Here is a 20204-nt window from a genome sequence, read left to right as displayed (position 1 = left end):
GTGGTTTTGATTTGCATTTCTCTGACTGCTAGAGATGGTGAGCATTCTTTCATGTACTTGTTGATTGATTGTATGTCCTCCTCTGAGAAGTGTCTGTTCTGGTCCTTGGCCCATTTGTTGATTGGGTTATTTGTTATCTTATTGTTTAATTTTTTGAGTTCTCTGTATACTCTGGATATTAGGGCTCTATCTGAAGTGTGAGGGGTAAATATTTGTTCCCAGGATGTAGGCTCCCTATTTACCTCTCTTATTGTTTCTCTTGCTGAGAAAAAACTTTTTAGTTTGAGTATGTCCCATTTGTTGATTCTTGTTATTAACTCTTGTGCTATAGGTGTCCTATTAAGGAATTTGGAGCCCGACCCCACAAGATGGAGATTAGGGCCAACTTTTTCTTCTATTAGATGCAAAATTTCTGGTTTGATTCCTAGCTCCTTGATCCATTTTGAGTTAACTTTTGTGCAAGGTGAGAGAAAGGGATTCAGTTTCATTTTGTTGCATATGGATTTCCAGTTCTCTCAGCACCATTTGTTGAAGATGCTATCCTTTCTCCATTGCATGCTTTTGGCACCTTTGTCTATACCCAAAAGACCAAAAAAGAGCTTTTGGGTATAGACAAAAGCTACATCAATGTGTTCATAGCAGCACAATTCACAATAGCTAGACTGTGGAACCAACCCAGATGCCCTTCAATAGATGAATGGATAAAAAAAATGTGGCATTTATACACAATTGAATATTATTCAGCACTAAAAAACAACAAAATCATGGCATTTGCAGGGAAATGGATGGCATTAGAGCAGATTATGCTAAGTGAAGCTAGCCAATCCCTAAAAAACAAATGCAGAATGTCTTCTTTGATATAAGGGGGGCGACTCAAAACAGAGTACTGAGGAAGAGCATGAGAAGAAGATTACCATTAAATAGGGATGAGAGGTGTGTGGGAATGGGAGAGAGAAGGGGAATTGCAAGGAAGATGGTAGGAGACCCTCATTGTTATGCAAAATTACATATAAGATGGTGTGAGAGGGGGGAAGGAAAAAGAGAGAGAGAGAAACATGTCACAGTAGATTGGGTAGAAAGAGGGGAGAGGAGGGGAGGGGGGGATAGGAAGAGCAGCACAATACAGTAGACACTGGTATGGCCCTATGTATAAACGTGGCTGTATAACCAATGTGATCCTGCAACCTGTACACGTGGAAAAATAAGATTAAGATTACATACCCCATTTGAATCAAATGTATGATATGTCAAGATCATTGTAATGTTTTGAGCAACTAATAAAAAAAATTTAAAAAAATTCAAGTTTTCTTAGGTTATGATTTAATTTGTGGAAATAACAGTCTATATAAAATTCAAATTATGAAAGCACTATATGAACATGTGGTAAATGTTTTATATTAGGTTGGAACTAAAATTAAAAGTGTCTTAGAAATTCAGCTGCCAGTACAATCTCATATTTCTCTCTTGTTTTTTGGTAACAATTTTATAGCAGATTCTTCTTGTGTGCATTTACTATTGTGACTTTTCTTTCTTTCATTCTTTTTTTTTTTTTTTTTTTGGTGCTGAGTTTTGAACACAGGGACTCATGCATACTAAGCACATGTTCTACCACTGAGCTATGCCTCTACCCCCTCGTGACTTACTCTTGATGAATTCAAAGCATACTGACAATAAGTTAACTTTTGGATTCCAGACTTTATAGTCATTCAGTATTTTAAACTATTATACTAGTTCAAAATCTGTATGTCCTTATGTAGTAAACATTGTTAGAATATTAAATATAGATGGAGTATCTGTCTTAAGAAATTTTTTTTTAATGTCTTTTCCATCCTTGGTACATAATGTGTGTTCAGTCTTGACATGATATTTTTTTTAAACAGCTGTTCTGAAATTTTAACTATAAATTATTGTTCCATGGCCTGAGACTGTTAGAAAACACGTAAATTCTAGAAACACACCAGCAGAGTCTTGGGTTGGAAGGTGTGGAAAGGGGTGGCAAGAGTCTCTTCTGAACACAGATTTGTTGTGTCCAGGGCTGGAAGGCCAAAAGTGGACACTTGAGCCCTACCTACCAGAAGACAAAGCAACATATTCAGTATGGAATAAACTCCAAATTATATATCCACAGGGCTTTTGCTCTCATGCCTCTTATATCAGCTTTGTTCTGAAAATCTGCTTTTAAAAAAATTTATAGTTGTAGGTGGACAGAATGTCTTTATTTTGTTTATTTTTATGTGGTGCTAGGGATTAAACCCAGTGCCTCACACATGCTAGGCAAGTGCTTTGTTACTGAGCTACAGCCCCAGCCCTGAATATCTTCTTTTGAATATTGCTGCCTGATAGTGATTTGGCTCACTAGTGCCTGAATGAGAAATGTAATTATAACATTTTACATGAACAACTTGAAAAATTGAATTGAATAATTTCATTTTCTCACCTTTTGAGGGAAGAGACCCTGAAAAGGAGTTTCCTGAACAATGAGAAACTAACTATAAAATAGTTTTATCTTCAGTTATAAATTTAAAAACTTTCTGTATTAAATTCATTTTTCATTACGTACTTATATCATAGTGGAAATATTCTTCTCAGCTTCTGAATTTGAAACTATTCATGAATTCTTTGAGGTCATAAAACAAATTGAGGTCAGTTAAAACAAACGTTTCTCTTCTTGTTTGGAGCTCAGATGCACACCTGAAAAAAATCTTCTTGGCATCTTTGACTGATAAATGGGACAAGAAGGGGATACAAAATATGCTGGTTCAGCAGGATGCCTTGACTGGTGGGGACATTAGAGGGTCCATGGTGACCTGTCCCCAGGAAACCAGAGGGCTGGTGTTTCCAATCATTAATCACCTCAGGAATAGTCGTTTTAAACTCTCAAACCTAATTGGTACAGACTTGGCACACTCTGCCAGGTGGCTGGAGGTTAATGCGTTTTCCTGTAGTGAGGGGAAGTGTTCAGGACACTCACAGGCATTTGGTTGTGATGAGCATAAAATTCTAGAAGGAAGTGTGTTTGGAGGGGCTGAGTACATAGGGAAATTTCAGAAATTAAGTTTTATTTTTAAAAACTCAATACCAGAGTCTGATGAGAAATCTAAAGGTGTACAAGATGTCCCACAGACCATTTCAGTTGATAGTTTTAGCTAAGAAAATTACTGTCACCAAGGTTTGTTACTCATAAATCTCATGATATTAGATTCTTTGTAAGCTTATAAACCATATAGCTACATTTTGCCTCCTCAAATGTTATTTTAATTTATGGTTGGCACACTTCCTTAGCTTTGCAGAATTTTCCAATTACACTGAAAATAAATAAACAAACAAACAAGCAAAGAAACAAAAATAAACAGAAAAAAAAATAAAAAGAAAGAAAAGACAACCAAAAATCCCACAAACAAACAAAGAACAAAAAACAAACCAAAACTAAACAAGCTAATAAACAAAAACCCCCAAACTAACACAAAAACTGGGAAGGTTGAAAAATTTGATACTGAGTTTTGAAACTGAGATCCAATTTAAGTAACTTGGCTTATGAAAGAATATTTATGCTGAAGAGTAAACTGCAAAACACTTTTGTTGACCATGTGGCAAGTTACAGGCAAATACAAACAAACAAGCAAGCAAACAAAAGGCCCCATACAAATAAAGAACCAGACTTGATGTTCCCATATATTTGACTAATGTCTATTGATTCTTATGAAAAGAAACATATCATTTAGATTTTTCTAGATATATTTATATGTTCCAGAATAAATTGAAATAAATTTGATATTGAGAAATGTTATTCAGTCTCTCATGAATAGTTAGCAGGCTTGTTTCTGACTAAAGAAAGGCTATATTATTCATCTGGATTCATCCTTTTTTTTTCCCATGAACTTTTCTCAGTCCACCCTTTTTGGGTGCCTCAGGATTTGATAATTCTCAAATTAACATAGTTGGACAGTTTCACATGGGAGCATCATGAGAACTGGGCCCAGTAAAGATTTGTATGCACAAATATTTTTCAGAATTACTCTCAACACATAAAAATTCAGTTTTTATCTTCTCTAACAACTTGAGTTTTGAAACCTGTAAGAAGAAAACAAAATTCTTGTGTTATACCATTTCATGGTTGTTTACTCATCTTTTAAATATTTTCATATTATATGTGTGTGTGTGTGTGTATATATATGTATATATTATATACATGTATATAATCACTGTTGAAATAAAATAGCAGTTACTTTGTATCTTCCTCCTTATTTTCCTTCTCTCTTTCTAACTTTATAAGAATGTAGATCTGTTCTAACACTACCTAAAATGGTGCTTTTATGCCAGAATTTCATCTCAGGTGCAAAGAATTATACTGCCACAGAATTTTTCTCTGAAGACAGTATCTAAATATGAATTTATTGATTCAAATTTATGGCTACCACCTAAAAACGAATTTCTTTGAAGATGAAATCAATTGTGTAAAGAAACTGTGCCTGTTAGAGAACTTTTATTTTCTCTCTAAAATTCCTGGGGAAAAATTATAGCAGAAAATTATGAGATATGCTCAATGAAAGATGAAAAATACAATGACAATAAACAGCCAATTTATATACTTCACCAAAGGAATCAATTTATATGTAATTTTTAACTTTAGATTCAATTACTGCATCTTGAAATTTTGTTAGGATCCTTATATCTACTCAGCAAAATAGAAATCATTTTGAAAAACTTACTCCATATTTCCCTTAAAATATGGGTTTTGGATTTTCTTAGGTTTTCTTACTTTTACTGAGATGTTTTCCCTTAAGACATGAAAAATGACTTTCTAACTTTGAACTTGCAATCTGAGTCACAGCAGGGCAGAATATAAAGCAGCTGAAAACACATGTGTGCATTCCTTCCCCATGCAGAATTCTTTATTCTGCAGATTCCTGTCACTAAAGAATTTGGCTAAATACAAAGACCCTCAGGTAGAAACAGGCTGTAAAGAGCCACCCAGTTGGTGAGTGAGCTGGAGCCAGCCAAGCACTTGTACCAGTAATCTTGGAAAGGCCAGTAGTTAACGCCTCCAGCTCAGGCTAGGAAATTGTTTCTTGGACTACGAGCAGATTGAAAATAGTAAGATAAATAGAGGAGTGGGGATATGTGTTAAGATCTTCTGTCCTGTTAAAATTAGCAAGGATGCTTAGTGTTTTATTCATTATAATGAAGAGATCAGCAGCTGAGGCATTCATCTTTGCAACATGAATATTTGAAATATTATTTAATGATGATATAATAATGTGAGTCATTGATAGTATCTAACTCAGTTCAATTTCATTAACTCTACAAGTATAACATTAAAATTGGAGACTTTATAGCAAAATATCAAATGTGAGGTCAAAAAATGAAGGTGAATTTCAAGGTCCCAGCCCACATCCTATTCCTATGATTGTAATTTGCACTTTTATAGTACCCTTGAATCAAGGACTGCTCAATAATTTTATGAATATATCTAATATTGTGAAGCTTATAGGCTGTAGTAAATTTATACTAGCATTTGGGCCATCTGTTCAGAGTTCTGGAGTTTTCCTATTTTATGTTTGTTGATTGCTACTAAGGCCCCCAGAGATGAGTGGTGAGGCTTGCATTTTAATCCTATATATTTTTGTTATAACATAGGAAGGAGAATTGGCCCTAAATCATGGTAATGGTAAAGTAGCAGAGAGTAGAAGCTATGACTCATAGTTCATTTGCTGAACCTCTGAAACAACATTTCATCAGGTAAACCAGGAAAACGACTTTTATTGGAAAGTCAAATAGAACACCAAGTTGGTTTTATATCATTTTTATACATCATATTTTATGGTATGAGGTCACAGTGCTTATTTGCTTTCAAATACCATAAACCATGTCATGTTAATTATAGTCAGTTTTGAGGTTATTTTTTTTTTTTTGCCTATGTATACATACATACCAAGTATGATGTGTTGAGAGGCAGATGACAGATATCCAGGGCAGCTGTGTGAGCTAATGCATTGGCAAAGCTGATGGTCGCCAGTCACCTTTTCTGACTTTGAATAAAGGCCTATGATGGCTCCTAAGTGGCCTGAACTTTACTTTTGTGTTCTGGTGGTATGTGATGTGCGGACAACTCAACCTGTTTTACTGTGGAGAGCCATTCTTGCTTTTCACTCTCTGCAGAATGATGGGAATTTTTTGTTTGTTTGTTTTTTTGTTTTGTTTTTTTCAGTTTGAATTTGGAACAGATAATTTTGTATATATGATGTTATCCTCCTTCTATATTACATTCTATGGCTAAGAAAGCATGTTTGTATTCAAAGGTTATTAATTCATAGATCTTTGTATTAACTAATCATTTCTGTTCATGAGCTGTTTGGGGTTAAGAAACTTCAGTAAAATTATATATAATTTAGTGTTTTTTGCACACCAATGGATAACATCCAAATTGTTATGGTTCCATGTATCCTTCATTAATACTTTATAAATTCTTTGAGTATTCCTTGTCATGGGGATTGAGTGGCTGTGGAGACCTATTCTTCTTCTTCTAAGCATTTAGTTCCTGTCATTACCAGCTGAATTTATAGAAGCCTGCTATCATTTAGTATCTCAGTTTAGTAAGTTTACCTGTCAAATTTGACCTGAGATAAAAATGAATTCCATATGGGGAAAGGAAGGCCCAACACATGAGTAGGAAATGGAGAAACTAGGAATCTAAATATATGCTAAGATCTAGTTCCACCCATCCTACATGTTCTAACCTCACAGTGGAACTTAGTACACAAATTTTGTGGAGAATGACTATATAGCATTGCTCTAAGAACAGAAGTAAAGGGGATCCAAATCAAGAAGTGCTTTGAGAAACTTCAGATTCCCAATGAATGGTTAAAACTGTGGTCAAGGCTTTAGAACTCTATAGAACGCAAGTTTCACGTTTTTTATCTCCTTCCATGGGCACTGGGGCAAGGCACTTAAACTCACTGAGAAAATTTCTCCTCTGTTTACTGTTCCTTGGATCATCCATATGTTTCCTTCCAACTCTCAGGATTCTCTGGTTCTATTATATTACTACAGGTCCTGAAAATGACACAGCCAGATGAGACCTCATTTAATGTTATTAGGCCTCATGGGAGCAGAGGAGAAAACCCTTAATTATTCCCTGAACAAATTATGTCCTTGGAGGCTCCTGTGGCTATTATATTCCAACAATAACAACAACAACAGCAATAACAACAACAACAACCACCACCCTCCAATAGTTTAAGGATGAGTCTTCAAGTTGCCATTAATAATACTGGTATTTCTCAAGTGATAGTTCTCTCCCCATTTTAATGTTTTTGTCTTTCATTCTTATATTTCTAACATCTATTAATTTCTTAATTATTTTTCAAATATTTCTTACTTGGGGCCTAAGTATATTTTAGTATATAACATGTATATATGTGAAGTTAACACTTAAATATTCACTAACTTATTATTTTACATGACAAATATTTATTTATTCAATCAACAGATATTTACTGGGCATCTCATCTTTGTTGGGTAACCTACCAAATTCTAGGATTACAATCATGAAACATAAGCTTGGCTGTTGCCCAAATGACACTTATAGTTAATAGGATTATAGTACTCCATGTGTTGTTTTAATTTTGAGATGAATTTGAAAAGACTGTTAAATAATTAAGTTGCTTTTTATATATTTGTAATTTTTTCATTTTTTTTCAATGGTGAATAAGTAAGAATTGATGTGAAAAAATGGTCCCTATACTTCCCTGCACACCCTGGGTATCTAGAGTATGCCATTGAATATTGAGTCCTTTACAGTGTGTTTTTGTTGGGAAGGTTTCTTTCCACATATCACTATATACTTTTCCTTTGGAGGAAAAAACCTGAAAATTATAGGACTCATCAGAAACCCTAGCATGTTCACTTGTGTTGCAAAATCCCAATAAATACAGTATACAGACTACAACCTTTTAAAATATAAAATTACAGAGTTTTTTTTTGTTGTTGTTGTTTTGTTTTGTTTAATTGTAGAGTTTTGTATCCCAGCTTCTAATTCATTTTTGTTTTTACTGCTTTAATTACATTTAACTGAAATTGTTTGTTGGGTTACAGACCAAGCTTGTGGTCTCTTAGCTTTCTTTTCACTTGCTGGCAGTGGCTTGTAAGGGAGACTTAAGACAACCATGTTAAAAACATTTTAAAAAATGGTGTCAGAGGAATAAGAAAAATGCTTTTTTTCTGGTTCATCACTTCTAGTGCTCAGTCATTCCTCTTGCATTCCTCTGTACCCCCCACAGGCAGATTTGGCAATGACCTCTGTGGCTGCAGCTTCAGAAGAAAGCAAAATGATGTACTTTGGTCTTGGTGTCAGTTGGGAACCAAAAGAATTTGGTAAATTTTTAAGCCTATTTTTAAGCCATTTGCCCTTCCCCCCCTTGGCTTTCTTTTTTTCTTTCCAGTATGTCTTCTTATTTCACAATATTCCAAACTTCATATAATACGTTTAAAATCTAAAAGTATATTCTGTGTTTTTCTCAGCATGTAACAATGAGCTTTAATTAACCTGCCATTAGCTTATGTAATTTTTTTTCTCCTTATTTCTAAAAAATTAGAAATAAGGATAAAAAAAAAGAATTGAGAAGATTAAGGTTTCTGTTGAAATGGAGCAAATTTGCTAGTCAAAAATCACACATATACACACAATTAGTTAACTAGTATAATATCTTAATTTCTCTTTCTTTTTTCTTGTCCTCTCTTTCAGTCCTCCTTATGGCCTACTTAGCCATATTTTCATTTTAAGTTTTTTTTCACCTATTGTAAGGTCTGTATGGCAACAAACTAAGAAGTTACTTTGTCTTTTACATGTGTATTATCAAAATACAAGTGAAATGGTTGTAACTATCCAGATGTTTTTATGCATTTTAAAATTCTTTTTTCATTTTGAATATGTGGAAACATTAAAATACTTACAATATTGTTCAGGTAATTTATATCAAGAGAGAGGAATATATTCCTGACCAAGATGGGAAATTGCTATGTATTTCCGTAGGCTCTGTATTCTTTATTTTCTTAATATAGAAAAAAAAAAAAAGCTCTGTTCCTCACCAATGGCAAAAACATCTAAAATCACCAAGTACTCACTAATCCCCCTGCCTAGCCACATATTTCCTTTTATGCTCTTCCAATTGTATTTCTGATTCTCCATTGTTCCTCCACTATTTCTCTTCAGAGTTGCACTCTTGGAAGGCAGATTTGTTTAACATGCTCTGCTGTGATGGGATTTAAACATGCTTAAAGGGAAATATGGAATTCAGTTATTAATAAGAATTTTTCTCTCCTTTGATGCTCATCTCTGGTCATATTGGTAACAAATGTTCTCCTTTAGGTCTTTGTAGAATTTTAAAACATTTTTTGGGAAAATATTAGCATATATTTTAAACACTTCTTATGAATCAATCTTATTGAGGACTGAAAAAAGGATGAAGGATCAAGAGTATTATTTCCAGATTCTGTGATTTGCATGTTTAAGCTCAAGGGAACCTTTTCTTTTTACTAGCTTTTTTTTTTTTTTAATTCACTATAGAACATTTTTCCTACCATAGATGCAAAACACCTACAAATAAATGAAATTTTTGCAACTCTCTGCTATTCCCCTTAGTGTGGAAATATTCCAGTTTTGGCTTCAATAAAACCATATCTTCTTTTGCTCTAACAGTGCTTGCTAATAATATAAAGACAAAACCAATAGTGGATATTTGTCTTTTCCCTCTTCCTTGTTTGAAAAATTTCTAACTTAGTTACTTTTAGCAGGATTCAGAACTTGCCTCTCATCATAGAGTCTAGGATGCTCCATTATTCAGTTTCCTATTGCCTTTGGCACAGGGCATGTGCTGAACCCAGCCGATCAGGTATGCCCACTCTAAACTCAAGGAGAAGCAGGTAGAATGGAGAACCCACTCAGTGTCCCAGTGATGACAAGAACATTTCTTTACATCACAGCAGTGATGACAGTTTCAGCAGTTACCCTGTCTTATTGACGTATTGTTGGTGCAGTTAACTCTGCCAGCTAGCTGAGTGGTCCAGCAGAAGCAACAGCCTTGAATTTTTGGCATAGTTTTTGTTGTGATTAGGTAGACTCCTGTTTGCTCCTGGTTGTTTTCAAATACCTTTTTCTACCCTTCTCAAAGATTGTGGGAATATCCAACATTGTTTCAATTCCATTTCTGCTTAAAGTGGCCAGTGTCCATTTTGTTGTTTATTCTTTGCACCTTAGAATTCTGATTGATATGGAATTTGACACCGTAAATAGAATTGCAGAGAAATGGAACCAGAAAAGTGGGATTGGTTGTCTAGCTTAGTTACAGCTGAAAGTAGTGAAAAATCCAGCTGTGCAAGGGATGAGTTTCTGGCATACCATGACATTAGGTGGCAAATCAGCAAATAAATCATCTGTGAACTTCTAGAATGAAGTGCTCATTGAAGGGAAGGCTTTTAGGAATCATTCAGGGCTTCCATAAAACAATCATGAAGGGATGAGGATGTGAAGCACTGGAGTGACATGGTGGCTGCTTCTCACAGTACCAGATGGCTGTAAAAAAGGAAATATAAACTCAAATAACTAAAAATTTCTATCTAAGCATGAATTGAAAAATAGAGACTTTCTATGACTGCATAAAAAGAATCTTTTGTATAATTTAGGATAGAAAAGGCTGCCAAGTGCAGTTATGCATGTTGCCAAATTATGGTGTCAGTAAGATTCATATCAGGTCCCTTATGTTCAAGTTTGTGCACTTAGAAAAATAATTGAGCCTGAAAACTAGAATGAGGGGTTATGGTAGGATTTGGTGAACCCAAAATATCCCAGAGTCCATCAAGTTACCCTTGCCAGCAGAAGCAGCACTTGCCCCTCTTTGATGAAATTACTCCTGTCTTGATGGAAATTTCTATTTCTTGGTAGAGTTGCATCATTAAAGTCCATTCTCTTTATGCTTCTTATGCTCCATTTCCAGATATATAACTAAACTTAGATTCCAGCATGCTTTGAAATGACAGAGTCAAAGCTAGGAGGAGATATCATATGTTGATAAAAAGTTGCAAGACTTTGCCAATTAATATTGACCAAAAAATAGGGAATATGTGTGAGAATGGAATTTGAAGGTTCTGGGTCAAGTAAAGAAAAAACACAATTTTATATGGATTGAATTTATTGTTATGGAGTACTTAACTGGATGTTCTGTGTTCAATATACTAGCACAAATAGATGGCATGGATTCTAATTGTTTGTTTGATTTAACCAAAATTTGAATCATCCCCCAAATGAGATACTAAATATACCTTTGCATATTATAGGAACAAAGAATCTAAACATTAAGGATAAGAATATTGCAAGGATATATTATGGGTATAGAGAGCCATATTTCATCTGTATGCCTTGAGTGGGTTCTGATAGAGATTCACTAAAACAAAAACTTGAAAGATTAAGTTATGAGAGGCCATTAGCATTCTTTGAGGGATGAAAGAACTGTTCTTCACTAGCCAATGATGCTGATGTTAGATGCTACAGTTGAAATGAAGCTCCTTGATGTTATTTGGCATTTTAGGAGGATGGGATAATGAAATTTAAGTAACAGCACCTTTCTCTCAGAAGACTGGGTGGCATAGCTGCCATAATAGGCAGAAGGATGGATGTTTTAGTGGGAACAACCAGCAGGGATCCTTGGAAATGGCTCCCAATAATGGGATCTCTGTGACTGAAACAGGTAGGCACTATTTCATTTTTATTAAAAAAAAAATTCCAAACCAAACAAAACTCAAAAACCAAAAACCCAAACCAACTCTGTCTTGATGGAAACTCATTGCAGTGCCAATGGGTTACTCTGTTGTTAAGAGTTTAAGAGTAGGGCTGGGGATGTAGCTCAGCTGGTAGAGTGCTTGCCTTGCATGCACAAGGCCCTGGTTTTAAATCCCCAGGATTTAAAAAAAAAAGTTTAATAAGAGTTTTCATCTCTTGTGTAGTCTATATGACAACAAACTAGTGTTAATTGAAGATGCTGCATCCAGCATCTAACCTTTTGATATCTATAACTTAAATATGAAATGTTGTGTTAAAATAGATTGGAATGACAGTGACAATGTTTTTAGTTTTGAAACAGAATATTATTTGAATTCATATATTTTTAAAATTATAAGTATATTTAAAGATGTTTCCACTTTACTGGTTTCACAGTTATATATTCCTCATTTTAATATACTAAGTTAGTTATACTATAGCAATACATTATGGATTAATAGACTCATGGCAATCTATAAATGCAAAATTTTCAGGTTAGTCATGAAAAAAATCTCTTGGATTAATTAATTAACTAGAAAATTCAGTTCAAAAATGCATTTTTATAATTTCGAAAACTAGATTAAGTTAATCAATTGTCATGACATTTTAAAAGGATAGCCTATGTGGGGAAGATTTTGGACATTAAAAATGGCAATTATAGTACAGGAGTTTACATCCAGCAAATGGAAGCATATATCTGAGTCTATTTCAGTTTTCATTTGTGCTTTTGATTTAAGCTATCACCCTTAAGTTAATTTTTATTACCTGATTTTGGGAAAATTGTGTTTCTACTCCATATACTTGAGGTTAAAACATTAATTTGAAATTTGATTAAAAGTAAACAAAGCCTGTTCATTATTTTGTTGGACTTGTAGAGACAGTTGTTTTCTGTATTACCCAATCAAAAATTACAAAGATTTGAAGCTCAATCTCCCTTTTCTCAGCCAGTATATTTTGGCATATTCAATTATGTAATGTTTCCAATAACTACTGTATTAAATATCTGTTGCACTTGTCTGTCTTTGTGCAATCCCTAAGTGTACAATATACACTTATATTAAATACGTGACTCAACCCCTGTCTTGTGCACAGGCCTGAGCTCATCCTGGCTCATCATGGAAATCAAAAGAAAAAACATTAACATGACATGATTAAAAAATGTTTATATGAAAGGTACAGATCCTATTTTTTATTTGAAGTCTTTATTTACTAATAAAGAATCTTTTAAGAAGACCTTTATCCTATAAATTCTTATGAAAAGAAATGGTTTTCTTCAATGTTTGGCTTTCTGTATAAATATGCAGCAGGTTTCCACAATTAAACCTAACCACAGTAAAAAAAACTGAATATTATTCTGTTTTCATAGTAGACCAGATTAAACCTTTGTTCCTGACTTGTAGTGAATATCACAGTGATAGGTCCATAATTCAATTGGCCTTGGGATTTTTGTAAATCCAAAGGATTTTTTTCCTTGGACAGTTGGCATGGAGTTTGCAGAGGTGTCTTTTTAACATCACCTTATCCTGAGGTGGGTTGAGTCATTGCCTGTAGAAAGTGACATGGAGAGTACCAGAAATACCTGTCCTTTCAACCAATTTGTTTATCTATTTAGCCTTGCTGTAATCTGAAATTCCGCATGTTGGGGAATTCTTTAGGGGTTAAAGCATTATCTGTTCTGCCTGAATCATAAGCAAAGTTTCATTAATTGATTAAATCATTATGTTTCAAAGTCATGAGGATTCCAAAGCAGGCCTTGGAGGGAACAGGACTCAGGGGAGAGAAAAGAGGTTGGGCCATGTCCTGGGACCACTAGTCAGTAAGGGAATTGACTAAGACCACTGAGTTTATAGAGGTATAATATCACTGAAGATGGTGGAAGAGCACCCAAAGAAGGCTCTGTGTAGTTGATAAAACTTAGCCATGTGTCCATCTTTTCCAAGACTCTGTGCCATGTATGGGACACAGAGATCAGGAGGACCTGATGCCATCCTTGAGAAACTTAATATCTAAGCAGTGAAGGTAGATGAATAAGGTGCTGTGATAGTGTAACTTGAGGTTCCAGATTTGAGGGACAGTGGCTGGTTGTCACCAACTGGAGAGGGTCTCTTGTTCATACATTCACCTCAGGTTTATTAGGTGAAAAGAGGCTTTCAGTATAGACCACTCTTGGGTGTGGAATAAAGTGTATGGTTCCATGCTGCTGTCAGGGTGCTCACCCTGGACAATGAAGCTTCACCTACACTTTCAGCATCTGTGTTAAGACAGTTATGAGTATTAAAATGTCCTGGCTTTGTATTTTGGCTTCACCTTTTTAAATTAAGGGCCTTGCACTTGTTCTCTTTTCAGTGTAGGAAGTGATTTTCCAGCCCCCCCCCTCTTGGGTAGGTGGGAGAATTGAAGGGAATAGTGTGTGTCGACCTTCTTGATACATGGCAGAATGGACAGCCCTGTCCATTCCAGGACCTAACCCAGTGTACCTGACTAATGGCATGGGCTTGTTTGGACACTTGTCTAATATAGAACTTGTTGACAAGGAGGGAAGTAGAGGATTTGTCTCTTTTTGTTTTATAGCCTTTTGCAGTATGTGAAAGGAAAATATTTAAATGTATCATGAGATAATATGCATTAAGCTATTTAGATACTTCTGAATTTGTTTCTAATTCACGGGTGGCTTTTTTCAGTTTGATACCTAGAGAATTTAACTCCCATAATTTGGATTAAACATAACTTGAAACTTGTTATTTGAAGTATATTCGTATTCTCAACAGTAGCATGATTTCACTTTGAGATGGGCAAATGGAAAAGGACAGTTCACTGAGCAGCAATATTAATAGGGAGCTTCATGTTTATGTACTGACGTCAGGCTTTTTGTGCTGTACAGAATGTACAGGGGCAATTAGATGGTTTCAGATACATGTCTAGACAGGGCAAAGCTTCAGGAGCACTTGCTTAGCCCTGGGAAATACTATAGGTCACTAATTTGTGACCAGAAAGAGCTTTCCTTGATTAATGAATTAAATGTGGTAGATTTATGGTGCTAGGTTTACACCAAATAGGAAAGTTAGATCTGATGAAATTTGACAGGACTAACAGTTTGTAGAACTCGAGTAAGACTAACGCTGCCCAGCATTGCCTGATTTGAAGTACTAAAAGGGATCCAAATGACTTTCTGCCATGCAGTCATGGGGCCTAGATTTCATTCTTAGAATTACCTTTTTGGGCTATATCATTATGATTCAAAAGGGCTCCGGTAAAAAGTGAGATTTTTCCTTGAAAGAGTTATACATTGACCTGGATTACTTAGTTTTAGGGAGAATAATGAGGAAACATCTTTATATATAAGTTTTTTTAAAATATATTTTTTAGCTGTAGGTGGACACAATACCCACAATACCTTTTATTTTATTTTTATGTGGTGCTGAGGATCAAACCCAGTGCCTCATGCTTGCTAGGCAAGCGCTCTAACACTGAGCCACAACCCCAACCATATAGATAAATTTTGATGTGAGGGTAATAGAATATTTTTTGGTTTGGAATTGAGTATACCCAACTCAATTCCAAACTCAGGAGAGTGTGCTCAGGTGGAGAGGGCTATGGGGACAGATGCCTTAGGGAAGGGATCAGAGAAAGGAGGGTAAAAGGGACTTCATATCTGTGTGCATGAAGCACCATGTCCCTGTGCACCATGGTACTCACAAAAACTCTGACATTGATTATTTTGGGCAAAGGCAAGAGTTTCTAGAAACCAGCCCCATTCTGGTGAGTTTCCAGTCACTAAAGTACTTTCTGGTACTGAAGACTTAATAGTGTCTGCTTGAAGTGTGGTGATAGAGATTCATATTTCAGCCTTTTCCTTGTGCTTGCTCTCTGTTGGCATCTAATGGCCTCTGTAGCCTCCAGCCCCCCAAATCTTCTAGAGGATAATGGAAATTTACTCATTGCAAATTCTAAGATTATTTGTAAAGCTCCTTTCCTGGTACCCCAGAGAGAATCTCAAAGGGGCCAATTGTACTTGGAAAGTACAGATTTCAATCTGTAACTCCCTGAGACCTTGCCTGGTCATTTCTATTTCTGGCTTCAGGTGAAGCCTTGTGCTTGTAGCCTGGTTTTGTGAAAATTCCACTTACTCTGCACTAGGCTCAGTGCTAGCAGCTTTACACATGTATCTCTTGCTCATTGCAAATTGTTACTTGTTAGTGTTTTTACAACTAGTTGTTAGGAGTCAGCTAGTTGCTAGTATTTCTGTTTTGCCAATTGTAAGTCTGAGGCTTTGTGAGGTCAAGTAATTTGACTAATATCAAGCAGCTGAGGAGTGAGAGGGCTGCCATTCAAATTTAGCAATGTCAGCTTCCTTCTGCTACTCTATGCTAATGTTAAGGGTATTCCCTCTGTCTATGGGACTCACTACTCTTTTCAAAAAGATAGTGTGTAAACCTAAGGACCTGGCGTGCTTTCCCAAAAGGCCATGGGAATACTACTGGCCATGGGAAAACAACATGGAGAAAGGATGCTGGAGACACATCTAAGATGTGGAGGAGTGTCACATCTGCATAGCTGGCCTTGCCTCATTCTGATTTCTCAGCAGCACTTAATGTGTGCTTGGACTCCACTTCCTTCAGACTTAAGGCTTAGCCTTGCATGCTGGCTCCTGCCTCAGAATGAGAGCAGGCCTCCTGTTTTTGCAGTGGACACACCTTAGAGACTGGACAACCTGTGGTTACCTCTTTTACATCTCATTCTAGTCATTCTTTTTCTGTTTATCTTGACACACCAACCTAAGTTATGACCTTGACTGTCTCCCCATGGTTCCATTTCATATTCTCATTCCAACTATGCTGCTTCTGGATACCCTGGGAAAATGTCCTTCCAGAGCTCCAAATGATTTTCTTCTTTGATCCTAGCCTATTGCTCTGTCACTGAGGTTCCAACAATGCCAGTAGGAACAAGAAATCAAGCCAAGAGCCCAAGGATGCTGACGCATCACTCTGCTTCCAACACCCTTGGAGATGTTAGGCATGGCTCCACAGTCCTTGCATCCAGCCAGTGCCACCATGTGAGCCTTGTTGACCAGTATGGGTGCAGCCATTGGCTCTGTACTCCCAGACCCACCCTGAACAGCTCAAGCTGCCACCCTCAAAGCCCTGCCAGGACTTGGAAATTGTCACTTATTGTGACAGTCTTAGTTTGGAACAGCAGAGCCTAAGTCAAAAAAGTTTACTTGCTACCACTTAAATGGCTAAAGCAACAATGAAGAAAAACAAGTGGGGCAAAGAAAAAGGCAAAACAAATATGAGAGCTGAATTATTGATAGGTGCATTATTGATATTGATATACCTGCTGGCAAGTATAGCTGATTGATTTTGTGAGACATCTTCAGAGAGACACTGTAAAAGTAACTGCATTTTTGGGCAGTACTTCCAGGGGGAGGAAGGGAAAGAAATTTATTCACTGGTTCCCTTTTCCTTGACCAAAGTCTTGCCCCATGGATCATTAATTCTTCTGTACTGATTATCACACACTAGTGGCTAGCTGACCATATCACACCCACCAATAATGCATACCTTAGCAGCAATAGAAAAGTTCTGGGTGGGAGGTAAGAGGGGTGTGCTGTGCCATGGGTGACATAGGGTCTGAGACAGTGGCTTTAGTATACCTGGGTTCACAGCATTGAGAGTAGGACAAGCCATGTTAGATCTGCCCAGCATAGCAGCAAGAAAGTACACAGATCTGGGTGATGGAAAAAAACTGAGTCTGGTCATTGTTGGAGCATTTTAATAGTAGTATAGTTTGGCTCCTGGATTTATTCTTGCTGTGAGGAAACTTCTTGGGAATACTAAGAAGAACTCAGTTTCCTCTTCCAGTTTCTAGGGTTGAGCATTACTCTGAGAGTCTCTTGTGTGGATAGAATACAGCTGAGTCTTTTCTCTGATTGGAGAAGAGGCACCCATATAATGTTATAATAGAGAGATGTGTCATCTCACAACAAGAGGCAGAGGAGCTGTTCTTGGAGCAACTGATGTATGTGGCACTGATCATCTCTTAGGGGCCTTCACCCATGCAAATGATTTTTATAAATGATACTAGCCAGTACACCAACAACAAAGTGAGTAGCGGGATTAATTGATATGAAATAACATATTAGATATACTTCCATGGGGTGAGGTGTGGTGGGGAGGTCCCTGTGACCATACTAACTGCTCTTGCCTCTTAATGCAAATCGACATACCTTATCTCTTGGCCAAGCTTGCTTTTCTGGGAATATGGGTTAGGGGTTCCAGGCTCCCTCCATTGCTTAGCTGGAGCCTAAGCCTAATTTTACCAAAGGAGGTGATAGACATGTGACAAAAGGCCCATTCCGGTGACTTGCTCAGAACAAAGAAGATCTTGCTGTTTCTACTACTAGAAAACAGCCACTGCTGGCAATCCTCAAATGGTAATTGTAGCACAAAATGGAAAACTTCAAGTTCCTTTTCACAGTACCCTGTTAGAATCAAAATACTGAAGTTGGTCTAGCTCTCCTCTGCACACAGCCGCAGCCTCTGAATTGTCATTAACAAAAGGCAAATTCCTGGCCCCTGTTGAAATTGCAGAATTGGGAATCCTACTTCCTGCTTCTCACTCCTCCCATCCATGCCCATCCTTACCTTACATACTGGGGGTCCTGCTGGCTGCCTTTCCCTCTCATCCTTGTAGATAGAAACAGAAATCATGGATTCTTGATGCCATGGATCCAGCCTGGCATCTGGGCTGGAGGAAAAGAACCACCACAGAATTCTCAGGGGCACAGTATTCTCCCACCAGGCAAACCTATTAGTCAAATTCCTCCCTCCACCTGGCCCAGGCAAGGGTTGTTTCTGGTTCTGCAGAGTCGCTTTGACATGCTAGGTGCATAAAAGTGAGCTTTCAATACCACAACAATATTTATAGCCTCAATTCAAGAGTCCTTGCCTTGACCTATTTTGCACTCAGTGGTATTCTTTCTTCAGATCCTCCCAGCTTCAGACCTAGGGACTGACTCATTTTCCTGTTTACAGTCTTGCCTCTACCCTCACTCCTAATGTTTTGCATAGTTTCTCTGGCAATGACCTTTGGTTTCCTTTTGACTAGAGTTCAGGTTCTCTTCTGGCCAGATAGCCTCTGACTGTTCTGGTTAAAAATATGGCAGAGATCATCCATGTCTCCTGAGATCCTTTGTCCCTGATGTTACCTCCTAAGAGCAGTGCACCTGCCAGACTTGCCTTTATTGATGGGGTGGCCTTAGGATAAGAGAAGAAGGTGGAAGAATAAGTAGGTAGATGAGGCAGAGAGAGAGCTCGAAGTAAAAGAATAAGCCCATTCCTTCTATGAATCCTTAGTGTCATTGGTGCAGACATTAAAATGAACATTAACTATTTTACCTCCATGGTTTTTAGATTTGTTTAAAAGAGCCTCGAAAGTGACATGAACCTCTTTTGTCTGTATGAGCTTATTGACATTTTGACTGAGCATTGCTGTTCTGTAGTTTAACTGAAATATTTTTATTCTACCCATGAGTGAATATTTTCTGCCAAGTAATTCTACTTTTGTATCTCAATTAACAATTCAATGAGGGGACCCATGCTCACAGTAGGCCCTGATCCACTGTTCCACCAATGGGGCAGACACCCACCAGAGCCTAGCCTTTGGCATATGACTGCCCCTTCCGTCCAGCATACTACCACGGGAATCAAGCCTAGCCCAGATCTGTCCACACTGACTTGCACAGGACCCAAGTCCAGGGTAGGTCTGAGTTTGCCAACCCCCTACCTGGGAGCCTAAGCCTAACCCACTTCCATCTTGGGACACTGCAGTCATCACCATAGCCTTCCTCACACATAGCCCCTAACTTTTTGACAACAGACAGAGCCTACAAGTAGCTGCATCTCAGAGCAGGCATCCCAAAGGGAATATGAGATCCTCTCTTGCAGCCTCATCTCTGTAAGACATTGCTTCCATCTTGGGCCACCTTAACTATTATCTCAGATTACCTCGGCTATTGCTGCCACCAACGTTGGATACAGTAGCATACACTTAGGGACACCAGCAAGGTCTGGAAGCCCAGCATCAAGGTGAGGTACAGACAATCTTCATGGGTACTACAAGAATTGGATTAACAAAAAAAAGACCCAACAGTATGCTGCCTCCAAGAGACTCATCTCATAGGAAAAGACATCCATAGACTGAAGGTGAAGGGTTGGGAAAAATCATACCACTCACATGGACTGCGGAAGCAAGCAGAGGTTTCCATCCTCATGTCAACTAAAGTAGACTTCAAACTAAAGTTAATCACAAAGGATAAAGAAGGACACTACATACTGCTCAAGGGAACCATACACCAACAAGTCTAAACAATTATAAATATATATGCCCCAAA

At 37.1% G+C, this 20204-nt stretch overlaps 1 protein-coding gene across 7 annotated transcripts in view; it reads left to right on the top strand.

Annotated features, from left to right (window-relative positions):
• Fsip1 (fibrous sheath interacting protein 1) overlaps nucleotides 1–20204 on the top strand; it is a 202877-nt gene that overhangs the window by 155561 nt on the left and 27112 nt on the right. For 5 of the 7 annotated variants that reach the window (XM_058584676.1, XM_058584678.1, XM_058584679.1 and 2 more), the window contains one exon: nucleotides 8280–8373. The exons of the other annotated variants lie outside the window; for them this stretch is intronic. In XM_058584676.1, the coding sequence (XP_058440659.1) occupies nucleotides 8280–8373 (94 nt within the window). The remainder of the gene's footprint in view (nucleotides 1–8279; nucleotides 8374–20204) is intronic. 7 annotated transcript variants of the gene reach the window in all.

This window comes from Marmota monax, unplaced genomic scaffold (assembly GCF_021218885.2).
Source record: "Marmota monax isolate L192 unplaced genomic scaffold, Marmota_monax_Labrador192_F-V1.1 WCK01_AAM20220418_F8-fsc00001, whole genome shotgun sequence".
Lineage (NCBI taxonomy): Eukaryota > Metazoa > Chordata > Mammalia > Rodentia > Sciuridae > Marmota > Marmota monax.
This window is presented reverse-complemented; position numbering and strand designations above follow the sequence as displayed.